General features: G+C 41.3%; 1 protein-coding gene across 2 annotated transcripts in view; it reads right to left on the minus strand.

The window, feature by feature from the left end:
- Window positions 1–474: 474 nt before the first annotated feature.
- The window catches only part of LOC311016513 (myocyte-specific enhancer factor 2A-like), a 33,875-nt gene continuing 7,031 nt past the window's right edge, over window positions 475–27,318 (minus strand). The window contains exons 1-10 of one of the 2 annotated variants that reach the window (XM_084014240.1): window positions 20,193–20,411; window positions 19,429–19,605; window positions 15,880–16,083; window positions 8,442–8,576; window positions 7,894–8,089; window positions 7,539–7,592; window positions 6,105–6,268; window positions 2,892–3,018; window positions 2,346–2,448; window positions 475–2,123 (exon numbers count right to left, since the gene is read on the minus strand). In XM_084014240.1, coding sequence (XP_083870366.1) covers window positions 1,799–2,123; window positions 2,346–2,448; window positions 2,892–3,018; window positions 6,105–6,268; window positions 7,539–7,592; window positions 7,894–8,089; window positions 8,442–8,576; window positions 15,880–16,083; window positions 19,429–19,482 — 1,362 coding nt within the window. In that variant the 5' untranslated portion in view covers window positions 19,483–19,605; window positions 20,193–20,411 and the 3' untranslated portion in view covers window positions 475–1,798. Of the gene's footprint in view, window positions 2,124–2,345; window positions 2,449–2,891; window positions 3,019–6,104; window positions 6,269–7,538; window positions 7,593–7,893; window positions 8,090–8,441; window positions 8,577–15,879; window positions 16,084–19,428; window positions 19,606–20,192; window positions 20,412–27,318 lie in introns of those variants that run through there. The other variant, XM_084014241.1, reaches the window with a different exon arrangement.

The following is a 27,318-nucleotide window of genomic DNA, read 5'->3' on the forward strand; positions in this document are numbered from 1 at the left end:
AGCATCGTGACCTTGCATGCAATTGGGATTTCCACAATTTTGTTGAATTTTCCATTCATGGTCATAAATAAAATAAAAGTGGCGTGGATCTCTGTATCTGGAAACCAGATGCCTTTTCTATTTAAAAAAGCTGGTATCATTAAAAAACACATTTGCTTTTGAAGTACTCTGATGAGATTCCCATACATACTGTAATTGTCTGTGAACTCAGAAAAGAAAAATAGTACACCAAGAATGTGTTAAAAACCTTCTCTCAGCTCTATTTGTTTCTACATTGACATCTGATTTGCTTCCCATCCACGCTATCATTCAGAGAAGCCACTGTGGTTGTTTGGAGCTTTTGTACTCCTCCTCACCATGTGCCGTCTCGTACTTACCCTCCATTGTCAGTTTTAATTTTATCCCTGTTCAGTCACATAGCTGTTGAGTAAATACCCATCTCCAAGAACCTCAGGAAATGTCAAATCTCCAACGTACCCCTCAGCACTCGAACATTTCAGTCATCTTTATTATAAAAACAATGCATTTAAGTCTTAAAAGAAAAGAAACACATAGCAAACCCTGTAAATATTCATCAGGATGAACTTCTGTTCAGATTTCATTTTGTTTGCATCTTCAAGTTTAGTTACTTCATTGCGCCTTTAAATACACACTAGTTACCTCAGCTGTAAACGCACACAGTATAAGTACAACTAAGTACAAAACGTGCGTTTTTTGTGATTAATGAGACACCAGATTCTTTCTGTGAGGAATAAAGCAGATTTCGTCTTGTCCCATGTGAACTCATGCATCACCTCACCTTATCAGTTTAGTTATCGCCCAAAACCAGAAAGTTGTATTATTTTCTATAACCATGTTTGTCTTTGTTACCTTTGTAAAACAATTTCTGAAGAGATAGATTTTCTTTTGTTCATTAAAAAATATTTTCTAGTGTGCATTTTCCTTTAGTTGGTTTGAAGATAGTGCAGCATGGCGTACATCACAAAACAGACGTGTCCAACAAACATCTTGTAAATGTGGATATGTCATTCACAAAAATATACTTTTGTAAAATCTGGTGGAGATGTCATATTTCACCCAGGCAGATTCAATAGACAGATCAACAATATATGGTTACACCATAAGTGATATATCTTAAAGATAGTATATACAAAACAATAACGACATGTTGGTACACACAGAACAAGTGTCCATGGCTTTCAGTCTTAAATCTGAATGATCATCCTATTCTGTGCACAATATAAAACACACACAAACAACAGAAACACAGCGTAATGCTTTGGTTGATATAAATAAGTGTTTTTATAAAGAGAAGTGTGGAGGGAGTATTGCTTTCATGTTTGACTTGTTTAATGTTTCAAACCCTGAGAAGATCAGAAATGAATTGGGTCACACCCAGTGGGAGACGTCCAGAAGCACTCCACGTCTTTACTACCAAAATCCTGAAACCACGAGATCCACAGATGACACTAATTTCACACTTCATCATTATTTCGTGTACAGTACCGGAGCCCATTGGATAAGAAAAAGAAAGATTGTACTGCAATTGGACCCACATTAAAAGTCTGTGATGCTTAAATTGTTTATATTTAAAAATGGACGGATGTTTTCATCAGCACCGCTACAAATTCTGAAAAGATGACGAGATGATTGTGACCGATCCAGGACTTTAGGGACAAAAATCTGACCATCAAATAAAAAGATAACTTAAGAAAAACAACGGAACACAATCCACATTTCATTTGCATAACAGTGTCCTTCCTGTGTTCGCCCTGGCGTCGTCATGTGACTGTCGGGTCTAAGTCACCCAGCTGTCCAATCGTATTCGTTTGAGCGTTGGACTCTCGTTGCCCTCCGACCGACTCCCAGGGAGCGAGTGGAAGTCCAGCGGCTGCTGCTCCTCCCGGTCGCTGCCGCCCTCATGGGAGCTGCAGGAGGAGCTGACGCTGTCTGCAGGAGACTTCCCCATCTCTGCTCTGGTGGATGAATGATGATGATGAGGAGGAGGAGGAGGGGCATGAGCCTGCGTCATGTAACCTGATTGGCTGAGGTGGTCGCGGGGCGGGGAGACCGGCTCTGCTTTGATGTTGATGTTCTGGTTGGTGTTGATGGAGAGATTGGACCTGTAAGCAGAAACGAAGAGGATGTTTTTGGGCTGTGACTGTGGAGTGAGGGTGCCATCTAGTGGTGAAACAGGTCTCTACACAAAAAGACAACTTCTCTGTTATTGGCTAATACTGAAACTTGTCCAGTGGTGGAATATTTTTATGGTGGAATATAGATTTTAACGTGGTGTTAATGAACCCTGATATCAGGCATTAAGAGAGAAAAGTTCAGGTACTTACCCCAGCGAGCCCAGGTGGTGTTGCTGCCAGGCCGCCATGGAGCCCAAAGAGGGGCCTGCAGGGGAACCGAAGCCCGACAGCTCTGCACTGTTCAGGGAGTAATCTAAGAGACGACACGCGAGTGTGAAAGCTAATGTCCTCATGTTTGATTACAACTTCAGTATCAGCCTGAAAAGCTACTGTGAAACTCTCACATTCCCACAATGAGCTGGTTCTCTTTCACTAACTTAGTTTGAGAGTCTGCTGATGGCTGAAATTTAATTTAGGATAAAAAACATCATATTTAAAGATACAGGCGTATCTATATATCTTTGTGTTATTTCAGAACACAGCTTCCTTCCATATAGAGCTTAATGCTAAGAACTCACAGTCCTGCAGGCTCCTCCAGGTTATAAAGTATTGTTTGTACCATTGTCTGATTGGAAATTCAACAGCCCATAAATGATAATCTCACATATCCAGTACATTAAATAAAGGAGAACAGCATTATTTAATGTCTACACTAATGACAGCAATACAGACCAGTTTGTAATAATCATCAGGTACCATTATTGTATGCAGAGTTGATGCCGGAGTAGACCAGATTCTGGTGAGGCAGACTGGGTGTGGTGATGGAGACCACCGGGGTGGACAGAGGCTGACTGGACTGACTGCTGCTCAGCCTCTGGTTACTCTGGAAATACATAGAAACACAAAGTTTATTCTCTCTGTCTGCTGCTAGTCTGTGATTAGACTGTAGTTGGTTGTACAGTGGTCGGCATGCAGCTGAACATGGCCTGCGGTGCCCCATTTCCACCACACGGTGGCAGTGTGAATTGATTTCCCTGTACAAGCACACTCAGTATATTCTTGGCATAATAAAAAAAATAACTTTATATGAACCTGCAACAGCTACTTGCTAACTTCCTTTATTTCACAGAATGTGTTCTCAAGAAAATCCTGTTGATGGATGCTGGATGTTTTGACATTCACTAACCTGTCAGCGTCTTCAAATGATCTCAAAACCCTGCAAATCCATCCATGATAGTCATCACTCAGTATTTCCAAACCTAGTCTGACAAACATTTCTTCAAATGCTTAAGCATCCCTTAAATTACGGGTTCAATTTAGAGCTGTTTTGCATTTCATCTGGTGGTAGTAGTCTCACTAAGGAATTGTAATCAGGCCTTCAGCTGCGACCTCAGTGCTAATTTACTGTGTTTTAACAATTAATAACAAAAAAAACACACTAAATACCAGCAGGCAATCCACTCTTAATCAGTCACAGTCTCGAATTAAGCTTGAGACCAAGGTGGTTTGGCGGTTTGTTCCTGGCTAATAAGCTGGTAATCACAACTGGTGGCTCTTTAACTTGACACATTTCTAACAGCCGTCAGAAGGTTTGTGTTGTTCCTCTCTTTGCTGTTCCTCCCTGAATGAGGTCATTCACTGCTGCACGCACACACACACACACACACCCACACGCACACACACACACACACACACACGGTGCTATCTGTGCTCACCCTGCTGTCACTACGAATGACAAACCCTGGAGCAGAGAATTAAAGTGCTAGCTCGCGCTGTAATGATGATGGTTAACACATGCGGCCTGTAAAGAAATGCAGGCCCGCTCAATTACGTATGCATGTTGCTTTAAAGAAACACAGTGAGCAAATAAGGAAGCCCCTACAAATTAAAACACAACAAACATAACACGAACCATGCTGCTAACAGTGACACGCACACATATCATAGAGCAGGAAATGAAAGCCAGTTTCCCAACAGAAAAGCTGCTGTCTGACCAACTCAACCTATTTTAACAGTGAAGGAAAAGCAAGAACAAACATGTGATCCTCTGTTGCTTTAAACGTTGTGGAAATATTAGAAATCTGTTGTTTTGTTTCACCTTTTAAAGCTGATTTTTAACAACACTGAAAGAGACTACCTCTGCTAACTGCCCCTGCAAACACAATGGCCATTGATTATTTGTACGGTAATCATCATCATCTCAGAAAGAGAGTTAATCCTCTTATATTTTGTATGTTTTTGTTTCACCATGTCTGCTGTCCTTTTACTGATCACTGCTCAAAGTAAAACCCCCTGGATCCCACAGCCAGCAGAGTGATGGAGCCGTGTGGTCAACATAGTAAAGTTGAGGAAAAAAACCCTCCATTTGTTTCCCATTGTTTGCCAATCGTTACATCATGTTTGAGCGTCGCGTGGGAGGGAAGGGCAACGGTGAGGGGAGGGCAGATCAATAACTCCAATAACGCAGCTCAGCGGCTGAACGTCCAAACTGAAGGAAGAAAAGAAGCTCTGAAGCCGAAGCTTCTACAAGAGCAGGGAGTCATTTCAACATGTGAGTAGCGAGTAAAGTCAGATTTTTCTTGTGGTGTTGTTCCTGTAACTGACTGGAGCCTCCGCTGAGAATAAGCACTCCCTTTCCAACAAAGGGAATAAGTTGGCGGCCGACTGGAAATATCATCAGTCTTTCAGCGTGTTCAGCCTTCCAAAACAAATTTACTTGAAATTACACGACTCGTGCATCTTTCACCAAGATGTATCGTTTTACTTAATAAGGATCTTTAGGATATTGACAAATTCAATCTGGCAGAAACGTAACAGGGGTCGTCGGTGTGAACAAGCAGGGGTGTCAGCGTTTGTGCCTCAAGTCCTCCATCATATCAAAGATAATACACAAGTGGCCCCTGTGAAAACAATAGGCTGTGATTAATGCAGTATATAGCGTGCATGTAGATTCCTATGATAAAAAATGCTAAGCTTTAAAGTGTGTCCTGAATAACAACACATACATACTGAAATTAAGAGGCAAGGAAATAGCAGAAACATGCCCTTTTCAGTAGGGACAGAAGAAATGGATAATCACAGTAATGGTTTCCAGAGGAGTTCTGACTACAGTTTCTTGGATCTTGTCTCATAACCCCGCAGGCATTGGCTCCCGATCCACATTTTGTCAGCTAGTGGCAGTAAAGGGCTGTAAAGGGTAGCAACACGCCAATAAAAGAGGAGAAGAAGACTGTGAGTAAACATTGCAGCCAAAATGAGGTTATTTCATGAGGTATGAAATGCATTCAGTGTGATAGCAAAGCCTTAGGGATGCACACAATGTTTTGGGCTGGGAATGTAAACAAAAACTGTGAGTTCACCATGAAAACGGAAAAACTGCACAGGAAGGGACTGAGGATGACTGATTATGACACTAAAGTCAATTCATTTTTAAATCAGACCAGCAATTCTCTGCCAGTATTTATGTGTTGAGCAAAGAGATCCTTTCTTCTTTAAGAGAGTTATGATTTCAACACCCATCTGGTCCAGATGGTTGGTGAGAAAGAAACGCTGCTGACCAACTCGGTGGGAATCAATCTGCATCATCTATTCACCCTGATCTGTGCCTTGTGTTTCATTCTGGTTCCTGATAAACACTCAGGCTTCAACCCTGTTTTTACAGACTCGTACATACGCAGCTGAGAAGTGCAACATGTGTAGAAGCTGTGTCGTTTCTATGATTTGCTGCCCCCTAGTGGCCACACATCAAATAATGCAGTGTTTTTATTGTATTAACCCTCAAAAGGAGCATTTCTTCAAAGAAAGTGCCAAAAAATAAGGATATTCTTTGTCTTGAGGACCTAAATATAAGAACCACAAATGATGTGTGAACACACACACACACACACACACACACACACACACACACACACACACACACACACACACACACACACACACACACACACACACACACACACACACTCTTACCAGTGTTTGCATCATTCCTTTGGACTGAGGGATGACCACGTGGAGGTCTGTCTTGCGGCTGGCAGGGACCAGGCTGTTTCCAGGAAGTGGAAGAGGAAGAGGGGACTTGGGAGGTATGATCTTCCCCATGCTGCCTCCACCAGGTGAGCCCATGAACCCGTTCACTGAACACAGACACATAGAAACACAAGTTAGCCCCTAATAAAAAGTCAATGACAGGTGATATTTTTGGAGCCTCTTCTCGTCGTGAAAAAGCTCCTTTAAAACTCTTTGAAGAATCGGTATGAGTTAAAAACAAAGGGAGGTTACATCCCATGTGTTGGATCCTTTATTCCAACCTGTCCTCCACCAGGCTCTGGATGGAGAAAGTGCAGCTATATATTATACAGGAGATAATAATGAATAATTGATCTTTCCTTGCTCTTGACATTACATAATGGTCGTGTTCTTATGAGACATGCTGCTCTGGGAGGGAGAGCACGAAGATGACAGGCAGGAGGACAGTTTGTGTTCGAGGCTGAAGATCCAACCGTTCAGACAAACACCGCTGACATGAACCAGCAGCAAATGACACTGAGATGCCTCCAGACTAGTTATTGAACAGAGATGCCTCCGCTTACTGGTTCTGATGTCAAGCAGTCCCAGAACGGCCTGTAGTATATATATATATATAGTACTATATATATACTGTAGTACTTTCCCAGTGTTTGAAACATGATACCTTTACAGGAGACTCTCTAGATAACCTCTCTTTGTGTATTTGAGGGTCTGTTGTGTGTGATATAACGGAGGTCTTTGATGGATGAAGGGAAGTGTAGTCAGCCTGGACCCTGAACTTCTAATGTGTACTTGTACTTGGTGCACACTTTCATGTTAATGTCAACCTATTATGACATTTCCTCAAAGTCCAGTTTAACTAATCAAACTGTTGTTGTTGTTTGTTCAAATTGCATTAGTAGTAAATTATTTTATATAGATATTTTATATACATGTGTTGTTAATACAATAAAATAGCAGAACGTAAAACAAAATAATATGGTAATATCAATATGAAACATTTACATAACTGTTGTCATGCTACTAGTGCAGAGTGTGCAAGGAGAGGAGATGACACGTTCAGAGGCAAGCAATAGTGAGAAGGTCAAAGGTCGCATTGACCATGTCAAGCTGTTCCCCAGTAATAGATTACATCGATTACATCCACGTTTTTGGCTCACGACAGACCAAACTCTAATTGTTTCCTTCTGCATCGAAGGATACGTTATTAAGTCATACATGAACATGGAGCACATCCATGGAGAGGTTTTCTCTGAATAACTGTTTTGTTAAGTACTTCATTTGTCCACAATACACTGAATTACATGTTTAAGAACTAATGGTTATGGTGTGGGTGAAAGGTGGAGTTTGTTTGTATGGCTCCTCAGAGATACATACCAGCTGGTCCAGACCCATTTTGCAGAACCATTTCAGAACTGCCCTGCAGCCCTCCTGAAAATAAACACAACATAATATATTTGCCCCATTATCACAACGTTTAATATCATGTGCTGGTGAAAGCTTCTACTCCTGTGTGTTTCTTTTCTCCCCTTCTCCAGAAATAATAATATAATAATAATACAGCCCTATGTGATTTTCATTCAGTCGACAAAAAGTGAGCCTCTAAATGCGACATGCACAAATTGTTGTGTTTCAGTTCAGTGTGCACAATGCGTTTAGTTCCCTAATAACGAGGCTAATATCTTGTTTCCTGTCTTCCTCTGGAATATTAAGCACACATGCATGCACACACCTGTGTTCCCAGTGCTGGGAGGCCTTTGTGGAGGGTTTATGTTTCTGTGGAGGTGTGTGTGAGGCGAGGAGAGCATCCCATTGTCGGCCAGAGCTGCTGTGGCTGCAGCGAGCGCTTGGGAGGTCGCTCCTCCTCCTGAACCGGGGCTGTACGACATGCTGCCATGCATGAAGTTCTGCTGTGAAAGGTTGGTGGACTGGAGAGGAAGTGACAGAGAGAGACATGAGCTCGATCAATACCAGAACACACACCTATAATTAGTCACAAACCTTTTATTTCTTTTATTTTGCATTTGTGTGTTTTATGTTTTTCCGCGTTTGTTTGACCGTGTACCTCACCAAAGAGTCAATCACCTACTGACTATAATATTGCATCACATTTATTCACATTTTGTCTTATAGAAACAATTAAAAAAGGAAAAAAATAATCCCAATTAGAACCAGTTGGATTTTCCAGCCAGTGGCTTACAGTATCTGAACAGATATTATTAAGCAAGCTTTCTGTGTGCGTCAGCAGAGGTGCACACTATAAACAACAGTGCAACTTACAATTTTATGACTCTTCATCATGTTGTCAAACTCCTCATTAATCTTCTTGTATTTCTCCTGAGTGTTGGGGGTGAGGGTGTAGGAGGCGTCGGTGTCGGGGCTGTCACAGCCTCTGTGCTCCTTCTTGTTCAGAGCCTGCAGGTGAAATAAACACAGAGGACAGGTGGTGCTAGACATATCGATTAAAAGTAAAAGGAATCACACCCACATCAATAGCTCTTTGGCACAGCTTACAGTGGCCTGTAGTTAATTATAAAGCCAACATTTTCCCCAGAGAGTGTTGTGACCTGAGGACAGAGAGCAGATAGCACTACATCCATCACAATAAACCAGTTTGGTACAAACGACTTGGCTGCCACAGAAGCTACATAACACCTAAAATGCACAGATACTGTAGGATGTCAGGGGGGAATTATATGCAAACAAATGTGTTCTTTGAGTTTTCTTATCATAGTTTTCTGATACTAATTGTTTTGAAATCAATGAAATAAATCAATTTAATATAGGATTTTATAGGATAAGTATTCAAGTATACCTGCCTGAAGAGGTTTGTCAAAGAAATAAGACAGAAATACAGATAAAAGCAAAACAAGCACTTCATACATTTAAAAAGACTGAACAGTTTAAACACAGTAATACTATATCATATCATAATATTTGTCCACGTGATAAGCTGAGGTATTGCAGAACACAGGATGTGTATGGTTCTGGCTGCTCCCTATCTAATATGTGGTTCAAGAACAGGAAGGAAAACCACTATCAAGACTAGAAACCAGGTCTCATTCTCAAGGGATTCCCAGTATGGAGACACTTCCCAAACATTGAGGCCTATTTGCATTTCTGCAGGTCTGTTAATGAAACCCTGCTGACGTCTTTACTGTGATTCTCACCACAGTAGGTGAAACACATTTCCAGCCTGCAGTAAAACACCTCCAACGCATTAATCACTTTGCAACAACCTTTTAAAAAGCTGTGTGGTGTTTGGTTCATTACACTTTGTTTGTGTTGGGTTGGGGAAAATGTTTCCCACGACTTCTCCGACGGGATGTTTTACCAGCTGGGCCATCGATTCAAACACAGGGAGGTTGAAAATATTAATTTACAAACCGTTGGTAAACAGTTTGGGGTCCAAACTATTAAGGTTTCTTACTCTGTCTGCTATGAGGAATTACTGTACCAACACAGCGATATGGTCTACAGGAGGTAACTCAATTAAACACATTAATTGGAATGGTGAAATGCTCTGAAACAAGACACTGATCCACCTATTAAGTATTAGCTATAAATCTGCAGCCAATCATATTCAATATTTTGTGAATCACTAGAATAATGCCCATCACTTCCAAACTCAACGTGTAATAAGTGATCAAAAGATCATCTGCCTACAGAGACTGTGTGTTTGATTTCCTTTCAGGTGACAGTTTGTTTGCCTTGATGAGTTTTGAAGCAGCGTGAGAGAAACTAATCTGGTCCGACTCGTGCACTTACAGTTTATAACAGAGTCTTCCTCTGGAGAGATGCTGCTCTACATCGCAGACGTACTCATCTATATTCACAGCAGCCTCCGAAACACAAGGACCGAAGTAAGCACATCGTTTTATAGCGAGTAACTTTGGGTTTGGTTGGATGTTCATAGTTGGGGAAGGTGGATGGACAGCGATATTAAAGGCTGTTAATGCGTCCCCGAGGACCACAGAGACATCGCCGTCAAATGAGATTCATTAGCTCAGATCTGTAGAGGATCATATTCCTGTCAGCAGCGCAGCCGGGACAAATATCCAGACTGGTTATTAACTCGTGGTCGAGTTGCAGTTTACACCACCTCATCGTCCTAATAAACATTTGTGTGAAACTGTCAGGGGTGGGTGAAAATATCGATACAGCAATATATCGCAATACTTTGCCGCCCAATACAATATCGATTTTTCAACTCCAAAGATCGATAAAAAAAAAAAAAAGATTCATGTTTACACTTATACCTTTACATTATTTTTTATATGACCTCCTCAGTTCAGTGTTCAAACAGTTACAAAAAGGAGAAACATTATTTATTATTTGTTATTATTATTGTTTTATTATTTATTATTTTGTGCATTGTCCCTCAGGGTACTTTATCCTTTTTCATTTTATTTTCAATATTTATTCCAGTGAATTTCATGGGAATTAATAAAATGGAGAGGCTGTTTTGAATGAAATAGTTTTGACTCAATTTGTCCTCTGATTAATATCATCTGATGTACATATACAGGTACTTGTGTTTTCATCTTTAGTTATATCGCAATATCGTGATACATATCGTATTTTGACCAAAGTATCGTGATACGTATCATATCGTGAGGTTCTTGCCAATACTCACCCCTAGTCCTAATAAGCATATTACTTTTTGAGCCAAAAACAGTGACTTTGCCTTTAAAATATATTTTTCTGATAAACCAGTATGTTGTGTTAAGCAATTTTCTACATTTTGACTTACACGATCTGAGTTATTGGCCACTTGGAGCAACAGAAACAAGTAATAAAGACGACACTGACATATTCTCTTCTCGGTCACCTCTCCTTACTCTTCACACCATGAGTGAAATATGACTCCAGCTACTAAACGGAGCAGACACCATCATTTTATAATAGGAGCATTGTCCGACTCAGTACTGATAACAAGCTTAGTATTTTTTTTAGTATGAGAGATTTTTACATTTGATGAACATAGGTGCTCAGATCAGAGAGGAAAATAATAAAAAAAAACATTTTGTGATGACAAATTTAAAATACTGAAGTTCAGAATGTCAAAAGCATCACATAAAAACAAAGCCATGTAAGGACATGGCTTCGTTCAGGTGGATTAGAAAAATTACATTATATAATATGTTTAGAACATGGACGCATGAATGGATGGATGTTAATTTACAGCACCTGGACTTTGGTACAGGAATCACTTAAAAAAAAAAAAAAAAAAAAAAAATCAAATCATACCAGTATGATGTGAGCTTGTGTGATGACATCACCTCTCTGTTATCCATCATCTCATCTCTGCTCCTCATTACATCACGCGTCATAGCGTGAAAAGGACAGACCATGACAGCAGCCTGCTGACTGTCTGTCCACCACATGTCCTCTGCATTCCCAGACACTGGTAGTTATTAGGAGCTTTAAACACATACTTACAAGTCTATTTTCACCACAGGCCTGAAACTACATTTGAACAACTGGTGACCACTTAGAGACGGGGAGAAAGCAGCTGTTCAGTCAGGTGATCACTCCAGTTGTATTTAAATGTTTCACACCATTCTCAGGTAAGAGTTTGTCTTTGAATAGGGAGGAGGAGGTACAGCTCCGACGAGAGTCCTTAGAGAATGGACGCTGGGACAGTATGAGGGCAAAGAGGGACACGGAGTAGACCCACAAGAGAAGGGTCTAGTTGGATTTGGTCCAAGACCCACCGGGCTATATGCAGCTCCACACATACTGGTTTGGACCGCTACATCAGGTCTGGGCACGGACGGCGATCTTAAAGTGTTAGAGGATCTGAGAGTGCGAGTCTCCTTATCGTCTCAAATGTCAAAGTTGGCTTTAAGTGGATCTCCGAAGGCATGTGGATCATTGCCACCATGAGACTGAGCTGCAATGTTAAGCATCTTAACATGTGAGGGTGATGTCTTGTTGCTGTTGGGGCTACATCAAAGATAAAATACCCTCCAGTTGGGCGATTGCCCTAGAGGCTAAGAATAGAGACGGCCCGGCAGTGTTTGAGATGTGATTCTCCACATCTGTGGCAGATAAGCTCAAACCCTTTCATAGGCCTGTCCAAGCAGTTATTGCAGATTGATTTTTTTTTTATGAAGAATCCTATGATATCTGACTTGTATTAAACCGATTCAACCCGTCCACAGTGTCAGCTCTCAGTGTGTTTAGTTTTCACCTTCTGTTATGGTTCTCATTTATCTTTGGGCTCTGCAGGCTGCAATGACTGCACTGCATACCTTGGACGGCTGCTCTGTTGTTGATGAAACTCAACTCTGCTGCACACAAACCTGCCTCATTATTATGACAAAAGTAATCTGTCAGTGAGATCAGCTGACCAGTTGACTGACTTTGTAGTTGTTTTAGCTGGCAGATCGTCATCATTAAAAAAGAAAAAAAAAACGAACTCCCTGGCATCCAGCTCCATTTGAGGTCGACACTTTATCTCCTCTGATCTGGAGAGAGTATTTTAAAAGACTGTTATTGCTGTCAGTCAAGCTGAAATTTTAATTATATTTTGCAAAGAAATCATTACATGTCCATTGTCAAACATTTCTTTGACCATCTCATATTCATACGCATCTAAATCTACCTCAATTTTACACATTTTATTCTATCGCTGGTGAAAGACTGGAGCTGAAGTGTTATGATTAGTAGAACCTAGACAATATGTATATTAAAAAAACAAACAAACACGTAAATAGCCAAGTGAAGTCACTGAGAAAAAGGCAAAGGAGACGGGGTTTCCTGGAATAACAATGGGGATTAAGAAAGCATATTTACCCAAATGTCAAGCTATTCTTTTGCAACACTAATGGTAACACTATGTAGGCTTGTGGAAAGTGGAAAAAAATGTGACTCCCAAAGGAACTTAAACTACCAAACTTGCGCTCCTGTGTGTGCTTGATGTGTAGACTGCCTTGTGTGAGACAAAGGAAGCCGTCGCCTGTTTGTGCCAGAGATCGTCAGCAAACATCACGTCCCATCAAACAATGACAATGAAGCCAAAGAAGCTTTCTGCCGGTGGGGTGTCACTTTACACATAGTCAAATTTCATGCTTGAACGTTGCAAATGGACTGACCGATATGTAAAATCAACCTCTCACATTCCAGGCTTTGTTGTCACCAGCTTGTCTGTCTGCGTGACGTGTGTGTGTGTGTGTGTGTGTGGGTGTGTGTGTGGGGGAAAAAAACAAATAAGTGCTCAAAGCAGGCAAAGTGAGTCCAGCTAATGGTTAACACAGCTGACACAGTGTCTGCTTGTGGTCACTGACAGCAGGAGAATAGACACGATTATGCTATTTGGAAATCATTATGGGCGATATTAATGATGTGTGTCCTCTTCTATATCTAAGAGGATCAATTTACTGTTTCACATGCATGTTCCCGTTTTCTTACCAGTAGTATAACAGTGTTAATGTTAGATTTACTCGGAAATGAAGAAAGACGCTGGAAAATACGCCCCTACACTCGTGAAACCAACTTCATCACTGAAGCTCCTCTCTTTTTCAAGAAGAGGAATTTTGATGAATAATAGACACAGTTAGTTTGGGAAGTTTAGTGTCTTTTACATCTGAGGGTTTGAGAGGGTGTGTGCTGTAGATTTGGGCTCTCAGCGAAGCAAACACAGATTACAAGCTTACATAAACAGCAAGAACGTGAATCATGATGGCCTTTCATTATTAATGGCAGCTGCAATGAGTGCGTGCTGTGAGAGACAGGCGGCCCAGCTCGGGGACCATGATGCAACAAAACGACCCTACAGAACGGCTGAACCACTGGATCTTCTCACTGAAAGCATCTATGGTGCCAAAAGGCTACGACTGGTGTGTGTTAATGCTTAATAAACAGTCTCACATAATCAATCCATTATTTTTGGTCAATATTGAGATCGTGATTATTCATTGGTTTTAGAAAACAACATGCATTTATTACTTTTTGTAAAGGTATAATATGCAAAAATACATCCTAAAAAACAATGTATAGGCTGACAAATCATCACCCACTAGTGTGTGTCATTATCTGTTCATAAGCTGACCTGTGTTTTCTCTCTTATTTTCCTGTGTTTGGGACTCTTCTGAGCATCAGCAGAGAGCTTTTGGACAAGGGATGCATATTTTACAAGTCCACTATCCCAGGAATCCCTGGAAATGGACTTGTATTTAAGGAATAGCTACAGCAGTCAAAACACAACACAAGGAGAATTATGCATAAAGTTATTGGCTTTAAACCGTACCACTGTAGTGTATGATTTGGTGGTATTCATATTTATTAAGGCAAAAGGACGCTATTTATGTTAGTCAGCATTACAATAAACTGTGGTTTCCGATGTTTCCAAGACTTGGAACCAGGTGACTCAGGTGTTTCTGTGTGTCTGGTGGAGGAGCGGCGCTCGTTTAAGGGAAGGAGGCGGCGTGTGCTTATAATGAATAATGCATAAACTTGACAGACGGAACAGAACTAACCTCTTAGCCTCTGAAATAATCGATTTATGCTGCTGCCTCATGCGTTTTTGGAATGCAGTTTTGCAGCTTTGCGTTGCTCTCTGGTATGTTTGTGTTAGAGAATATACAGTCATTTATATTTTACTCATTAATGATGTAATATTTCATCCAACCACCATCCAATGAGTTGATAGGACTGATTTCACTGGAGTTTACCTTACATGTGCATGCAGGTTGTAATATGACATTGTTGTGATCATCAGTCTGCTGAGAACTTCCTCATGGAAGTGATATTTGACTATATATTACATAAGAAAACATAATTTATTAATGCAAGTCATTTTGTGTTTTTCTATTATCATTATCATTGTAATAAACTTCTTTTGAGGTGTCATTTGGGGCTTTATATTTCCTGTGGAAAATAGTTTTGAAGTGTATTCCCAGGAATCCGGTTTCCCGGGATCAAACCCTAATTTTGTAAATTTTTTGTTTAATGTTTTTTTTAAAAACTGTATCGGACGGTATAATTTGTGATTGCTTTTATTCGATACAAGGACTTAAATTTGCCACAGGGTTTCAATCAGTGTTGCCTTGAAGTTATATTGTTCTGTATCATGTAAGTCAGCATGAAATTACTACCCTGCCTGAGTTCTCGGCATCCACTTCCTGTTATATATGAAGTTTGCCATTTATGTGTTCCCTTGAAAAACACATTAAATGCCCTTGAAAACGTTTTCTACTGCCCCAAATTTGAAAAGAAGTAAGACAGCACGGAAGGCAGCAGCAGCTTAACGACAGCTGCAGAGTCCTTTGCCATTATGCTTTCTGGAAATTAATCTTTCTCGAACATAAACTGCAGTCATTTCCTGCTTTAAATTGATCTAAATGGATGTTAGTCCCTGTGAAGGCTGTCAGAGCCTTCACAGGGACTAACTTTTTATATTCATATTGGTGCCTAACTTCTTCATTTAGGTGCACCCAAATTGTTTCAATGCGCCTTATGGCACCGCAATAATACACATATTATACCTTTTCTTTACACTTCCCATATACACTGGTAATTTAATAAACAGGATTTGTTTTAAATAAATGTGTAAACTATAGAGAGCTTATTAGTTTTCAATGGATCGCCCATGAAAAGTAAAGAGGGAAACACAAACTATCCAATAATACTGGGTAAATTACTGGGTTCCATAGTTAATCAGGTCAAAACTTTCCCAATTTGAGCATTTGAAGTTAAATAGACTGCCACTCACCTCTACAATGTCAGAGTTGGTTCTGCTCTCGTGGGGTTCGTTGTACTCAGTGTATTTCAGGAGGACTTTGTCCATGTCGGTGCTGGCGTACTGGAACAGCTTGTTGGAGCTGTTGAAGATGATGAGGGCGATTTCACAGTCACACAGAACGCTCAACTCATAGGCCTTCTTCATCAGACCAAACTTCCTCTTCATGAAAGTCACCTAGAAAGACAGAAACCAAAGACCAATGTCGTTTTCTTTCAACATCCTGTCCCTCAGCATAAAAACTTTAGGAAAGAACTCCGAGGAGCTTTGGCTGAGATACGTTGGGAACGTGGAAGCGTCATACAACCAAGTCCTTGTTCAGAGGCACATTTTGGACAGAGAAAACAAGCCCTTTGTATGCAGGCAGAACAAATGGAGGAAAAGTACAACTGACTGCATCTTAGAATTATTTTTAGGCCCGGATCAGTTGCTCATCTGCATATTCTTCAGGCTTTTTTTCTTGATTTTCTATGAGTGAAAGCATATTCTGAGCTGTCCTTGACTAGAGAAAGCACCATTATTGGTAGAATTAAGGGTAGAAGACAAACATAATAAGGCTGGATGGATGTGTGTAGGGAGGTGGAAGCCTGAAGGTTCATTTCAGGAAAAAATTATAATCACGATTACTTTGGAGCACAATGCATTTATTTAACAAATATGAGAGTCAGGCCTTGGGGAAGCTGGGTAACCTGATGATAAATGGGCGACTGGAACAAGACAATAGTGTACGAGGTTAGAGAATACGAGCAACCCCACCGAGAGGGGATGTATGCAGAGGAAGTGGGATCAATAGATGCTTTGCAACCCAACATCTAAGCTAACAAGCAACAACTACTAGCTCAGTAGTCCAATGTCTGCAAACAGAAACTGCTATCTCAACTAGAGATCGACGAGGTACGACAACGATGCTACAGCAAGGGAGGCCAGGACAGGTCAGAGGGGGGATGTCATCATCATCATCATCATTATCATCATCATCATCATCATCATCATCATCATCATCATCATCATCCAGCCAGAATCATAATTGGAAATAATATTTGATAAATTACACAGCCCTATTTCAGGCATTTGGCTCCTGCAGCCAATGACACAAAGTCAGCTGACACCGAAATACACAGTCCGTTGAAGACAGAACCTTGTAGTGTAGAGAGATAAGAAATGTGATTCAAAATGTGTCTGTGTGGAGGGAGGAGGAGGAGGAGGAGGAGGAGGAGGGAGGATATGGAAGGAGTTTCCGAAACAGGCAGTAACCTGGAAATTGTCTTCTACTGGAAAACCACTGATGGAGTTGGGTGGGGAAAGCAACAGAGTAATGTTTACCCTCCTTTAATTTGATTCATCATATTCTTTGAAAGTTCACATACTGTCAGTAAGCCTTAAGACGCTGAAGAAAAACTAAGACACATTGCAAGCATAGTCATGGTGATAACAAGCATTATGAAACCTCCATATTCCAAGAAAGTGTTGTGAGTACAAAGTTCACACATTGATCATACTTTATCTCCTCTTTTAAGCGTGCAGCTCAGTCATCTGTTTATCTGTGTGCGTCTTCATTCCGTTGTGGCCTGGGATGCTGACTCATGTCATCCAGAAGCTGCCTTCACACCTTCTCACACCTCCGTCATTTCCAGCAATGCAGTGTATCAGGTGTACTTGTACTTGTCTGCCTTTCACACATTCACAGCATGTTTGCATTCCAATGAGATATTTAATATGTTCAGCAAAAAAATGTCCACACCACTCCCACACTGTTCTACTTGTATTTCTCGTATAGGCTTCTGGAATTAAGAGAGACATTCCTCTAAACCATGGCACCTGACATCGTATTACTTTCACAGCTCCTCACAATAACTGGGAATTCAATGGTCACAGAATTATCCCCTCCATCTGCTGAGCATTGGTCCTCCTTGGAAGGAATTATGGTTCCTCCAAACCAGGCATCACTGGAAGTAAGACAACCTATGCTGCTATATGCTGTCATGGCTGTAGATGATCTTTTAATATCATTTTATACTCTTTGTGCAAAACAAATTCCACTATCGGCAATAAAGATTGAATTATTTTATTACAGCGCTCTCCACTTCCATTCCAACTTGGTGGCTTTTACCAAAGGAACTGCAGAGAGTACCATTATATGCATGACAGCACTGTGGCTTTTTTATATTTTATAGTACAGAATGCCAGATAGAGAAAGTTGGTCTCCTATATTAGTCACCATTTTTTGGAGAATATTTTTAATGTTCCCAAAATGGGGAATTATATAATGCCACAAATTATCTCAAGTGCAGTTTAATTTGTGTTTGAAGAGCAAAGTGTCCTCAGCCAAGAGGTTAGAGCCCCTGCAACATCACACGTTCCAGTTTGGGAGCAAAGACTGCATCAGATGGCCAACCAAGTTCACGTTCAACCAGGCTGAACATTTGCACTAATGCCAGAAGCATTTGCAACGGTCTGAATAAATGCTGCATCTCATTAGAGTTACTAGATTAGATGATAGAGTTCTCACTGATTCCAAGGGCAGTTACCATTAAAGTTGTGAGGGGGTTATAGTTACCTCTTCTATGAGGTTCATTATTTCTTAATGACTTGCAAACTGATTTCTACGAAAAGAGATAACAAAGAATGACCCTGTTCCTTTTTTTAAGAAGTTTTAAAAAAAAGAGGAAAACCAGCTAAAAACACTTGATGCGCTTGAAAGATAAAACAAGAACACAAGCCAACTTCCCAAAATAGAGTGCATGAAGCTAAATATACGACAGCCTCCAGCGATGCACACCCGACAGCTCAAGCAGTGTCGATCTAAAAAGGCTCAGGCCAAGACAACCAAACATCGAATACAAACATCATCCCAGATATTTATTTTCCAGCCACATCCCTATTTCCAGAGCCTCTGCCTTCCTTCCAGACAGGCTGGTATTTGTTGTGCTGTTGGGGTGATATATATAGAGGAGACAGACAGAGAGGGATTCCAGTGGGCAGCAGTGTGGCTGTGCGAGGAGTCGCTGAGGAGAGAAGGCCACTGTCCCTAACACTGACCCACCCTGCTAATGATAGGGTGCCGGCCGGACCCAGCTAACCAAATTACTGTCCTTGCCACCAGCTGTGACCACTTCACTCTCAAAAACAAGAAAGCTTATTGGGATCTTTAGGAGTTCTTTAGATTGAAAACAAAATGGGATCCACCGAAGGCTCCTTATGGGATCCCTTTATAAACCTGTCAATACATCCATATATAATATTTGGTCTATAGGGATCTCTATAGGGCTACTTTAAATATGCCAGCTCCAACTCTGCTTGTTCCTCCTTTGAATCTTAAAAGTTGCTTAAGTTGAAATTCAGACAATTAACATGGAATGCCTTATACAGGTTATAGGGCTCCTTAGATGTGAGAGCTGACAGCACATTTAACAATCAAATGGGAATGAACTGTGTTGCTATAGTGTAAGGGCTTTGAATAAATACACAACTAAATGGCTGAGATGTTAAATGAGACGACAGAAGGGGAAACAAAACACTGACCTGTCGGTTCCTCTCATCTACGATCCGGGTGATCTGGATCTTCTTCCTCCCCATTTTCAAAACAACTTCCTCCAACAGCTGAAGAAGATAATCAGTCGGGCTCCGGGTAACGGACAATCCTTAACACATAGTTCCGCTGTCAGCTCTGTTACTCCAGCATCAGTTTAGCATGGCTTGCTGGAAAAAGAACAAGATAGCGATCAACAAACAGTGGAAAAAAAATGTTATTCAGCAAAAACATTCAAATTCATATACAAATCATAGAGTGGGCATCACTGCACAACAAGTCAAAGATCCCTTGCACCAAGAAAGAAGACAATAACAAGTCAAAACAAACACTGCATGGACTTAAATCAGATACTGTCCTCATTCTGTCCTCATCAGTACACCGTTTTCTGTGTCAGCGTGGCTAGACCTGATGAATTGTGTTTGAAATATCTGTTCCGGCTTTCTTCAGTTTTTTTCCCGGTAAGGATGAAGACAGCTGCAAGGAGAGGATAAAGTGCACCCAGGTTCACTGGCCAACCAGCAGGACTTGATAGTCCAGCAACAATGACTAATCTCTTATAAATTTCCCACCCACAAACACACAAACCAAGCCAAAGGCACTGAACCAGCATTTCTGCTGCAGCGTGCTATTCCCTTTCGTTCTTCATCTATTCCAAAGTCCTCTTGGCCTCAGAAGTCTTTTGTCTGTGACACACCAATTAGGACTGAAAAGCACAAAGACAAACTAAATCTGTTGCATCGACTTCATCACACACCTTGTCTAGCTGGCCTCAAACTCCTCCACATGCACCAACATGAGTATTCAGCCCTGCAGTCTCGAGTGAACCCCTCTCCACTCTCCGGCTCTCTCCTCCTGCAGGACTTCCCACCTGCCTCGCTGTGTCCCTCCTCTGCTCAGCCTCAGCGTTTCTGAGCCTTGCCTTCCCCCAGAGCTCCTTAGCTCTTTCCTAATCTCATCTGATCTGGGAGGAGGCAGAGAGTGAGGCGAAACCAGGCTTTATCCTAACCCTCTCTGGATTACTGCAGCATGTGGATCCCAGAGCATGGACCACCAAAACCCCCCACTGGAGGTCCAGCACACAGGGATGGGAGATGGGAGAAATGCATTTGTGATGCACCAGTGGACATTTATTGGTGATTATTTGCTGATTTATATGACCTCTTTAGTTGATTAAAACAATATATTATATTTTGGTACTGGTCACTCAAATGCCCCGATACAGCAGATTAATGAAGAATAAATTAAATGAAATAGACAATCCCATGTTGATTTGAAATGCATTTCAACCTAGTAGTTTTATGGCCTTTTGCTTTTCTCCCTTTGAGTGATTGTTTAAATGTTTCCTATTGAAAATACAACCACACTTATACGTTTTTTTTTGTCCTCGATGTTTAAAAGCTAACGTTGAATACAGAGGCGATTGGTTTGTAAGAGATTGCATGCTATCCTCTCTAACCCTGCAGTTCACCACCAGCCCAGAACCCAATTGACCCTGCCAAGTCAGTTCAGGGTACACACTCTAACAAAGACTCCTTGCCTATTTGGGATTTAAAGGTCACAAGGATTTATCTGTTTTACAATCTGGATGATTTGATGGCATTGCAAGAAACAAATATTTGGAAAAGAGAAAAAAATAAATCCTTTGCACCACTCCCCTGTGCTGCTATTTCCATGAGAAAGGAGACGAGACTGATTCTTCTTATCTTCATCTTAGCATGGTGAGTGATGGTGCAGTGTCATTGCTAAATCATGGTAGCAGTGTAAAGTCACTCTATGGGCCTCTTCTTAAAAAGCAGAAGTTGTTTTCTTCACTTCTGTGACTTGCTAATAGGTGCGTTATAACCAAATGATATGTATTGTGTTGTTCTGCTAAAAGACATAATGCACTCTAATTGTTTAAAGGAGTCATCACCTGGAAATCGCAATTTCTCTTGTTAAAACATGCATATCTGTGTTTGACCTCAGTTGAAACTTGCCTGAAAGGCTGGAGTTTGAAAGTGGCGCCGTTTTTTCGCTTCTGCTCTTTTTCCGAACAGGAATAGCACACAAGGGTGTGCATTCCTAAAGCACGAGATTTTGATTCTGCGCCTTCGGTGACGTCACCGTGGAGGCTACTTGCATAAGCCCACCCCTCTTTCACCACCCAACCCCGCCCCGTCCGCTACCTGAAATCGCCGAAGCGCCGCCATTATGTTTTGGAGTCTGCATGCAGGCAAGCCCCCCCGGCTCTGTCCTTCCTGCGGCGAATCAACGCGCGCCTCATTACATATTATACAATGCACATCCGGACCAGTCAAAACCTCGCGCGTAATCTCGCGTGATAAAATCGCGGTACGAAAAAGGGTCAGAACAAGCTCAATGTTTGATTAAAATTTTTTTTTTTTTTTCTAATAAGTTTTACGAATTGATCCAAAGCGATCCAAGGGGGGCTGGATACGTATAAAACCAGGTGATGACTCCTTTAAACATTTAAATCACAATAATCAAATGGAATCAAAACTCATCCGGGACTGACACTTCACTAATTCTACCAATGCCAGTATTAAATATGACTGGTACTACTGCTTATGCCGCTACTTAATTAGTTTAGTCGTTTTATGCAGCACAGATGACATTAAACCTTGAGATGTGAAGATCTACCAGTTTCCTCATCCTGTCCTGTCGAGGCATGAGGCGATATGGACACTCCATGTCATTATTTGCAATGTTGCTGACAAAATGGAAGCTTGAATACAGAATAAACTCAATATAGAACAGACATTAACCAACTGTTTATAGACAATTCTCTCTCTTTGACGATAAATCTCTCTCTCAGGCTGCAGAGTCTTGTGGAGCAACGATGGAGCCTGTTTACAGCTCACATCCCAGACAAGTTGTCCTGATCAATGCAGATGTAATATGTTACTATGGCAGAAACTCTATCTTACTGACGTAAAAATCAATACAACCCACGGGAGGAGCCAAAGGACTGCAGTGGTCGGCACTCACACAAACAACTACAAGGCTGAGCGATTTAAAGTAATTGAAATCCAAAAAACCTAACCTAAAACAATGAGCAGCACAATTAAAAAACATCTGGATGGTCATTCAGAACGGAATCCTCTTGAATCTCATGTTTTTGAATAGTTATGGCAATGTTCAAGCATCCTCAGATGACATTAAAATGGATTTTGTAAAATAAAAACAATTTGAATTAATGGTATCCACACATTATTATAGATTTTCTGGATATTCAACATTTCTATATTTATATTATTATTTTCCTGAAAAGTCTGGTAAAATGATCAAGCATCAGTGAAACAGCTCTCTCTAATCTATACTTGCCTCTGACCTTCTCAACGCCTTCGCTTTAACTTCAAAATATACCCCCCGCCTCTCTGGATGTATCCTTAACAAGAAGTGCTAAGCCCTCGAGCGAGCCTCACAGCCAAATGCTCCTCTCTTCATCTCACCCATGAAATCCAATTCCTGTGCTTCTTTGGAAGCGTGACCGTGCTTTGTGAGGGTGTGAAACACACTTTTCCAAGCTTGGATTGCACAGAATTTCATAACTGTTGTGCCGACACAATAGCAGAATGTCACTTATTATTGTTTTGGTAAACGGAGCAAGGTTTCCATGTAGCATTTTAAAATTCATACTACATGATATGAATTCTTTTCAGTTTGCTAACAGGATTCACGGTGGTGAAGATAGTCGCCAAATCAGTTCACGAATGCTTTACTAAGATTGACAATTTGAAAAAGTGCACAGTATTAAGTGTCACAGGAATTGTGGAAAATCTTAATATTGAAATCTATTTGCTTCCTTGTCAAGTATTAGATCAAAACCACTGGCATATCTGCATGTTAAATATCAACCTACAGTCAGGAGATGATTGGCTTAGCTCATATAAAACAGCCTGTCTCTATATTGAACAGATATGAGAGTTGTATCGATCTTCTCATCAAACTTTCAGCAAAAAAATCCTAAAATGTCATAATTTATTGACATATTGTGCAAGTGGATGTTTATGCCCAATTTGAAGATATGGTGTACACGAGGATGGGACGGACATGAGGTCACAGTGACCTTGACCTTTGACGTGTAAAATCGAATCAGTTTAACCGCCAGTCCAGGTGGACGTTGGTGCCAAATTTGCTGAAATTCCCTTTCCTGAGATATCGCATTCATGAGAATGGACTGCAAAGACAGAAAAACAGAAATTGATAACTGACTCATATATATATATATATATATATATATTGTTCATTTACAGGAACCCTTAATAATCCCACATCGCTATGCAAGGAACCTACTCCCCAGTTGGTGACAGTACAAGACCCTGACCTATGAATGTACCAGTGTAGTGTAGTGGTGGTGCAGTTCAGTACGTCACCAGAAAGAGTGTTCTGGCGTCCAGCCGGGGTCAGCTGGGGCCTTTATGTGTGGAGCTTGCACCTCCCTGTTCCTGCATGGTTTCCCTCTGGGTGCTCTAGTTCCCTCCCCTTTGAGCCTTGAGAGGGCATCTAACTTAAAATCACCACATGGTCAAGCAATATAAAAGTATTCATTACCTCAGAATGATGACAGCAGGACTAGACATAGCTTAAACTCAGAGGAAAGCCCCGACAACTACAGTACTTCCTGTTTCATGAGCTGTCTGTCTGACGGTGAAAGACGGAGAATAAATTGAATTCCCCCTCCCAACCATCCCCTCCCACACACTTAGGATGAACATTTCTCATTAAGTAGGACATGAATCTATTCTCCAAACTGACTTGCACTAACTGCAAAAGCAGAATAAGCTTCAGTTCCTTCAAAACACAAACAAGCATCAAAGAGACAATAAGTCGAGAGTTATTTGATTAAAAACTTGAGTCGTAGTTTTGGGAAATCTGCTTATTTGCTTTCTTGTTGAGAAGTTTGAACCTCGGCTCCTACATGTCGAGTCCTTGAGCGAGACCCTGAAGTACGTACCTGTATGACGATTCCAATGAAGTTATGATTTAGATGAGAGGATTAAAACCACTTTCACATCTGTCTGTTGAATGTGAAGCTACAGCCAAGAGCCCGTTAAATTAACTTCACAGAAAGATTGGAAGCCGGAGGAAAAAATAGCCAGCCTGGATTTGTCAAAAGCTAAAATGAAATCCACCAAAACAAATAATAACATTTTTACAATCTACACTTTGCACTGAGCCAGGCAAGCTGTTAAACTGTTCTCCAAGTGTTTATGCTAAAGCACACAGCTGCTGGCTCCAGCGTCAGCAACACGACAGAGATGACACAAAGCAGCAGCACACTCGCTTCGTCTTAACCTCTTATCTGCCTCCCTCCTCTACTGGCATCAATCAGGGCAAACCACGCTGCATGTAAGTGATACAGGACAAATGGATCATTTCCTGCTCCTAATTACCTTATCAACACTTCACTTTCCATGTGTTTGCATATGTGCACATGCACCGTACCAAGCATTTCATCTTTTAGCATCCAGTGCACAAGAGCACCTGGCAAAGCCCCTCTAACACTGTCCCCGTTGACCCCAATAAACCCCAATTAATGGGGTCAACCGTATGAATAAAAACACCAAATAATAAAAAAAACTAAGATCATGAGCACTAATTAACAGCCCCCCACCTTTAATGCCATCTGATGTGAAGAATAAACAGTCAGAGCTGCTGAAGGTTAAATCACGCTGGGTCTTAACAGCACCGGCTTGTTTTCCGTACAAAGCAGCACACAGTAATTGGCAACCCTTTCATCCCTCCTGCTCATTAAAGACCATGGGCTCATCTCTAATTGTGTTGACCCCACAATGACCTCTGCTCCAGCCACTCCAACAGTGAATCAATGAGGCGTCAAGCACACACCACCAGGTAAACCCCCAGTCTTCTGCTGCCAACAGAAAAAAGGAACCACCATCTCCGTCCAATATGTCCGGGGCAGAACATGATTTTGGTTCGGCAGATCGCGGAGCTGGTTGTCAGAGCGGAAACAACCAGGGTGAGATTCATGGCCATTTACTGGAAGATAAAAGAGTTTCCGTTTCATCACTGTGTGCAGAAGAGTTAAGTACGTGATGACACAGATTCCATTCCTTATTAACGTCTTTACCATCCCTGTAGCTTTGCTCATCTCAAGCGCTCCTAACTTCCCCTTTTTGCTTGTTTTTATCTCGTCCTTCGTCCTCTAGCATCTTATTTGCATCGCATCCATCAGCAAGGGGGGAGAGAGAGGCTCTCTTGCTCGAGGCATAACTAGGCAGACGGATAGAAGCTTCTTCTCCCCCGCTCGCCTGGACAATCTTTGAAGTTCTCATAAGTGGAGTTTTAATCAAAGTTCTTCGGGGGAACTTCTCCACGGTAAACAGGCAGGCTATGTGCTGGACCTGCTCCCCCAGGGAGGTGGAGTGAGATCAGGCTTGTTTACTGTCTGAAGTGTTTAACACTTCCCTCTTTAGAGCAGTGTGTGAGTAATGTGCCGACCCTCCCCGCACTGCCCGGTTGTGAATACAAGTTTTCTTTGATGTTAAGGGAAGTGAATGACAATTTATGTACAAATATAATGGAGCAGCTACTTAAAAGAGCCAGCAATGAAATTAGCATTTTCTCATGCAAATGCTCTGGCACAATACACATTTTGTGAATAAGCAGAAGTTCTCACACACACACACACACACGCATACACACACACGTCACCACCAGCAACCACGATTGCAAATGAGTCTCTAACTCAATGACAAAACTTGAGATTCAGTAAAGCCAATGTTAAAATGTTCCCCCTTTATTGTGGCTTATTACTTCTTATAAAGCGAGACAAGAGCAAGGAAACCAAGTGCTGCTGTTGTCTGCTGGAAGGCACAGCAGGAGCACGGACTGTGATTAATTCATCACCCACAGTCAGCCTCTGGTATCATGCAGCCCGAGTATCGACACTGGCCTCTGCTGCTTCGCAGGTCACTGAGCTAATGAGTTTTTGCCAGAAATGTAATAATTAAACTCATCTGCCTCCACCAGCAGCGCCTGCCATTTAATGCCAGGCTGAAGGCCAGGGAGATTAGATGGCTTAAAGTGTCATCTGCCGAACTACACGACTCCTCCGGTCAGTTAGCAAGCAGTTGTGTTCCCGTGTCAAGTACGAGTCACTCCAAGGAGACGAGGCCACAGAGAAGGCTCCGTGTGTTTGAATATATGCATTTATGTCGAGGCAAGATGATGAGACGATACAAAATGTGTTCTTACAAAGAAAAACAAACATGCTAATAAATTAGAGAATTTCACACTCAACAAGCCAATAGCTGCAGGGTTGCGTTCACTGACACCCTATTATCCACTGTGCTGCACTCACAAACTCCCAACCTTGTAAAAACTCCAAGACAGCAGTCTACTCATTTAATTACCAACCCACTGTGATGTCATTTCATTATTGTGTTGCTTTTATGACAGTGGCAGTGGGATAAGATTTTCCTGTCTCCACACAGAGACACTGATGTCATGCCTGCAACAAAGATGGAAATACAAGCTGCTCTGTAATGTATGGCTATGCTTCCATACTCGCTGTTCCATGTATAAAACACTTTTTAGCTGAACATTCAATATTGGCACTATAAACTATCTCTGCCATTGTCATGTTGCTACTGAGGTGACGTGATCTCAGACTGAAGTGATGTGAAACTGTGAAACCCCAATCATGTTCAGAAAAAAACGTGTCTTGAAAGCACTAGATAAGATAGAGAAAGATGAAGGTGAATGAAAGATGTAAAGTCTACAAATATCAATTTATATATAAAAGGTAAGTCTCAGAGACAGCACAGTGACATAAACACCACATATGCATTACATACTGTAGATCTTCTCTCCTGCAGATGAGTTTGCAGACTCACATAGCTTCATCGCTAGTA

Source organism: Eutrigla gurnardus, assembly GCF_963514095.1.
Source record: "Eutrigla gurnardus genome assembly, chromosome: 1".
In the NCBI taxonomy this organism is placed as follows: domain Eukaryota; kingdom Metazoa; phylum Chordata; class Actinopteri; order Perciformes; family Triglidae; genus Eutrigla; species Eutrigla gurnardus.